Below are 6000 nucleotides of genomic sequence, written 5' to 3' on the forward strand. Positions count from 1 at the left end.
CTAACTATAAAAATAACCCATATTCATATAGCACCTTTAAATTTCTAAAGTGCTCCAAGACAATTCAAAGGAGAGTTAGCTGAATAAATGTTGTACTGACCCATATAAGGCTGTTTGTCTTGCCAAGTCTTATGACGATAATTGCTAGGTTTACCATGACTTCAAATTACTATGCGTGAATGCATCCTCTGTAAGATATTCTTTTAATTTCGGTTGGGCTCGGTTATCTCTCAGAGATCAGGAACTGAAATGGGTAACAGCTCATGGTCCTGAACAACATTTTCAGATGCCCCTAACTCTCAGATCTACAATGATTTTAATGTTGCAGACAAATAAAGACCGGGGAATGGGCTCACCATCCAATCTGGTACCAAATATTGGAAGGCCTATGGAAGACCTTCCGGCACTCAGAGATCATTAACCCCATTGGCTGAGGTGGGAGCTGCTGATCTGAGCACCGAGCCTCTGAAGTAAAAGCTTGGGTGGGTTTGGTTTTACCCTTGAGTCTTCTCCTCCATTCAAAAAGATCATGACTTTCTGACTGTAACCTCAAATCCACATTCTCTTCTATTCCTGACAATGGCTCAACCCCTAGCTGATCAAGAATCCATCTACCTCTGCTTGTAAAGTATTCAAAGGTTCTGCTTCCACTATCTTTTTGAGAGAAGTAGTCCAAAGAGTCACGGTCCTCAGACAGAAAGTGTTTTTTTTGGTTGCCTCATCGCGGTTTAAAACCTGCAACCTTTGAGTTTGAAACAGTGACCCCTGATTCCACATTCTCCCACAACAGGAAGCAATCTCTCCACATCCAACCTGTCCAGACCCCTCAGGAATTTATGTTTCAAAAACTTTGCTTCTTCCTCTTCCAAACTCCAGTGGATACAGGCCTGACCTATCTTTCTTCATCAGAACCTCCCCCCCCCAACCCCCCATTCCAGGTATTAGTCTCCAATATATTTACATGCTTCCTTCAGTAAGGTATCCAATACAGTCGAGTACTCAAGGTGTGGTCTCACTAGAACCCTGTATAACTGAAGCATAATCATCTTACCTTTCTTTTCAACTCCACTTGTGATAAATGATATATTCTACTAGCTTTTGTAATTACTTGCTGTCTCTGCATTCTAACCCTTTGTGATTCATGTGCTAGCATACCCAGATCCCTCTGCATCTCAGAGGCCTGCAATCTCTTACTATTTAGATAATATGCTTCTTTTCCTTTGTTCCTGCCAAAATGGACAATTTCATATTTTCCCACATTATAATTCATCTACCAAATCTTTGCCCACTAACTTTCACTTCTTAAAATGTCTATGTAGCCTGACAATGATCCTGGAGGGCTCTCTCTTGGAGAAGGGCAGAACCCTCAAAGGCATGCCAAGTGGGCCTCACCTTCATTCCACTCCCTTTCTCGCCCTGACTCCACCTGTACCTTGGACATTGGGATGTCCAGATAACTGACTGAAAATGCCAAGTGGCACAAGAACACTTTAAAAAAAAAAATGGTGTCTAACTGACTTCCACTACTGCCTGCAGGAGGTGATCTGTCCCTGAGTTGCTTGACCAAAAATGGTGTAGGGTTGCCATTATGGTGGCAATCCAACACAGAGGATAGCAACATGTATTTGTTTTCCTACACCCTCCAATCCTAACTCAGTTTAAAATATGATCTATTATGACATTTGACCAGCAGCTTATTCAACAAGGTAGGTTATTAAGGAGGGTGCTAAAGGGGTCAAGAGAGGTAAAGAGGTTCAGGTTTAACAGTTCTTTAAAACTCAGTGGCAAAAGGCTCAACCACCAGTGACCAAACAATTCAAATTCCCGATTTTTCAGAGGCCCAAAGTGGAGTAAGCGGGTATTTTGCAGGATTGTCGAACAAGGGGGATGTATAGAATGAGGAAGGGGCAGATCATGGAAGCATTTGAAAACATTGATGAGAATTCTAAAATCAAGTTGTCGTGGGAACAGGAGCCAGTGTAGGTCAACAAGGACTGGGGTCGGGACTGAACAGGACTTTGGCATAAACTACATACAAACATTGTAGATGTGGGTTTATGGAGGATAGAACCTAGGAGTCAGATTAGGACAGTATTGCAATAGTTAGGTTTAGAAGGAATAACGCACGAGCGGCCCTTTCAGATGAAATGAAGCTGGGCTGGAGTTGGGCTTTATTTCAGACGTGGGAAAAATGTTGCATTAGCAATGGCACTCATGTTGGAGTCAAACACAATACCAAGTAGATAAATAATCTCATTCAAACAATTGCCAGGCAGAGAAGAGAGATTGTTAGCAACTGAATGGAGTTTAAAGTGAAGACTAAAGTCAATAGCTTATGTTATCCTAACAGTCTACTGAAATAATTTCAGCTCATCTCATACTGAATATTGGGAAGCAGTCTGGTAGCTTAGTGGCAGCAGAGAAGGTGAGAGAAATAGTGGGAAAGCAGAGCTGGGCATGGTCAGCATACATTATTTTGAGTGGAATCACCTAAAGGCAATATGTAGATGAGAAATAGCAGGAGGGCCTAGATCCAGGGCGACAATGTAGAAGTCGGAAGTGAAACCCTTGCAGCCCATCCTCTGATGAGAGTGGTACCCAATGAAGGAGAGGCGCTCTGAAAGCTAGTGCTTCTAAATAAACCTGTTGGACTATGACCTGGTGTTGTGTGACTTTTTTAACTTTGTCCACCTCAGCACCGCCACATCATGGCTCCCAGTTCCTCAGCATCCAGCAAGTTATCTCATTGGCTTCCTCTATCCAGACTATACTCGAGGGTCCTCTCAGACCTGCCCAAGCAGCGGGAATGCACATGTTTGTACCATGTCCGCCAGCCTGATGAAGGTGCCATCCTGTATGAGTGACCAACATAACTCACCAGAGAGAGACTCCCTTCCCATCCCGCACCCACATCATTCAATTTTTCATCTCGTGAGGTAGAGTCCATGATCCTACATGTATGACACATAATGAGATGATATACCTTTCCTGCCACACCTCTCCTTGGAAGTTTTACGAGTGAATGGATGCTCTTGGGCAGGACTCAGCATTTTTAAAATCATTGCTGCTAACCTCTGCATCACAGAGATGTTAATGTTAGATTTGTGAGCACCAATAACCTAGTGCAAACTGACCAACATTTGAAGCCTAAGCACATTCACCCCACATGCAATGCAGATGAATGGGCTAAGTGAGCAAACGGCAGGTCAGGCAGCATCCAAGGAGCAGGAAAATCGTCGGAAGGGCTTTTGCCCGAAACATCGATTTTCCTGCTCTTCAAATGCTGCCTGACCTGCTGTGCTTTTCCAGCACCACTCTGATCTAAATTCTGGTTTCCAACATCTGCAGTCCTCACTTTTGCTTAAGTGAGCAAACAAGCTGCCCTGAGATATAACCATGTCCAGTCTAAGAGCTGAGTACATGTCCCTGCAGTAGCCTTTCAATGCTAGTTGCCTGTGTGCTCCACAAAGCAGGTCCATGCCCCCAAAGCATCCTCCAAGGGAATTGAGGAGTTGCATTGTGGATAGTGAAGGGTTGGCAAATCTTGAGCGGCAATGTCCATGGACAAGAGTGAGTGAGACTGGTGCCCATGGATCACACCTTGAGATGCTCTTTCATGCTGAACTGAAGTTGGCAGGTACCTGCTCTGACTTCCATGTTGAGAATTCCCAACATCTAAATGGTTTGCCACATTTGATGAAATAGGAATCTATATTAATCAGCTGAGATGCATTGTTAAGAAAATTATTTTCAAGTGATAACTTCCCATCATTGCCAATTCAACTCAACTTCTGGCAGATGCATAAACGATGCAGCACCTTGGACCTGATGTTGAGATAGGCCTTGACAGATTTCCCATGTGATTCTGCCACAAACCCCACCATAGCTCACATTATTCAGGCCCCTATAATGTGCTGCCCAATGCTATTTTGTTTTGCTGTAAGCATTTTAATTGTGGACATGGTGAAATAGTGGTAATGTAATTTGGCTAGTAATTTAGAGGTTCAGGTAAATGTGGGACACAGATACAAACTTCTTCATGGCAACTTGCAGAATTTAAATTCAATTAAATGAAGGTAAAATCTGCAGTTGGAAGCAACCCTCTACAATGACTCACAAGAAACTGTCCATGATTTTTTTTTTAAAATCCAGTTTGCTAACATTCTCCAAAGGAGGAAATCAGCCAGTCCTATCTGGTCAGTGCAACTCGGTTCAGGGGTAATCTTGGGTCATCAAAAACTGGTGGCCTTGCCAGAAATGTCCACATCTCATAAAATGAGTCTAAGGGTAAGTTAGAAAGAAGTTGGATATTGGGATATGATATTCATATAGTTTTAAGGGTTTTTTTTAAACTATTGTTTATCACCATCAACCTCAATGGAAATGCAAAGTATCAATCTTTTACTAGCAATGGTACAGATCAAATGTACTGTATGTAGCTTACAATTAACCCCATCATTATATAGCCTTATCCTCAATTGGTCTACAAATTCTTGCGGATGGTTGTACATTTATATTGAAGAAAAGAAGAACTCAACAATGTCAATATGTCATTAAGTATGTGTTTTTTTTAGGACAGAGGAAATTGAATAGGGAAAATGGGTTTAACAAGTGGCAGATACAAGTCAGTCAATGTTATGCATGCATATGAAAAGAAAAAAAAGTAATAAAATTATACACACTGAATATTTAACACCAAGAGCTGTTACTTAGTGTTGATTTGAGGAAAAATGAAAAGACCTGCAATCAATGTTACATTGCTCATTACTCTGTTCAATAACGGCAATCACTTTTGTAATTTTGTTGTTCTAAATATTGTTTTCTCAGCTTGTATTGTATTTTGATTTTGTACGTAGGAGATTGAAATTAAATTTTTTAAAGTGATAATTTTAAACTTTATCTTTATGACTATTGACAAAAAGCTCAAATCTAGAGCTTCCAAGCCACTATGACAGATTACTAATTAAAATCTGCTTGATTACATCTAGATGGGTTTTCTTTTAATTTACTTTCCATGTTAACTCCATGGCTTTAGTTCAACGTGCATAAAAGCAAAGAACTGACAACTCACCGTTTGCATAAGGATTGACGGTCTTTTTGTTTGTCATGACACGTGCTGTAGCATTATTAACCTAAGCAAATAGATGATCATATTAACAAGCAGAGTAAAGGAAATGCCATCAAATTTCAAAAATCATGCATTACTAGCATTACAATTACATTTAAATAATGCATCTACGGGTAAAAGAGCATTAGATGCATAACAGAATCACAGACTATCTTGGTTACATTTACTTTCATGACAAACATTTGTGATTTCGAAAAGCATCACTTAAATAGTTTTGAAAGGCATAAAATGCAACTTAAACAATACCGCTAATATCATAATTTAAAGCATGCATCTACTTTCCATGATAGAAGTACGTCAAAAAATTGCAATGAAATAAAACAAAAATTCCTTTATGAAGGAACATGCAGTGGCAAAGGGAAGAGGAAGACAAGGTACAATAAACAAGAATGTCAAAAATAAGGACAAACAGAATTGCAGTGTGCAACATAACCCTTGTTAATAGAGGTAACATTATAAAAGCAACATCTAGCATCCAACACTTGGAACAAGAGCTATTTCCATTGCAAGAATTAACAAAACCATTCAAGCTTTAACCACAGCTAACAAAGGATAAAAGAGGGTGCATTAATTGACACATATGGAGTTAACGATCTGAGTAAGATGTGCACGAGTCATCATCAATCAAATCAGTGCCTTCCAGGCAGCTAGAACGTACACTCAAGTACAGGCGTACCAATCAAATAGCATCAAGGACTAATACAACAAGTCAAAAAATTCACGTCGTCAGAGTTATACGTGAAACGGCAGATGGACTTCTCCACTTACCCTTCGGCACCATCGCCAGCATGTGTATGTGTACAGTTACCATGGTTACTGTGAGTTTGGTGAGGGCCCTAAACGCTACCGTTGAAAGGGGGAAATGAAAAGGC

General features: G+C 40.5%; 1 protein-coding gene across 18 annotated transcripts in view; it reads right to left on the reverse strand.

Annotated features, from left to right (window-relative positions):
• rbfox1 (RNA binding fox-1 homolog 1) overlaps positions 1 to 6000 on the reverse strand; it is a 1725607-nt gene that overhangs the window by 145500 nt on the left and 1574107 nt on the right. For all 18 annotated transcript variants that reach the window (XM_043711602.1, XM_043711606.1, XM_043711616.1 and 15 more), the window contains one exon: positions 5072 to 5132. In XM_043711602.1, coding sequence (XP_043567537.1) covers positions 5072 to 5132 — 61 coding nt within the window. The remainder of the gene's footprint in view (positions 1 to 5071; positions 5133 to 6000) is intronic.

This window comes from Chiloscyllium plagiosum, chromosome 21 (genome assembly GCF_004010195.1).
Source record: "Chiloscyllium plagiosum isolate BGI_BamShark_2017 chromosome 21, ASM401019v2, whole genome shotgun sequence".
Lineage (NCBI taxonomy): Eukaryota > Metazoa > Chordata > Chondrichthyes > Orectolobiformes > Hemiscylliidae > Chiloscyllium > Chiloscyllium plagiosum.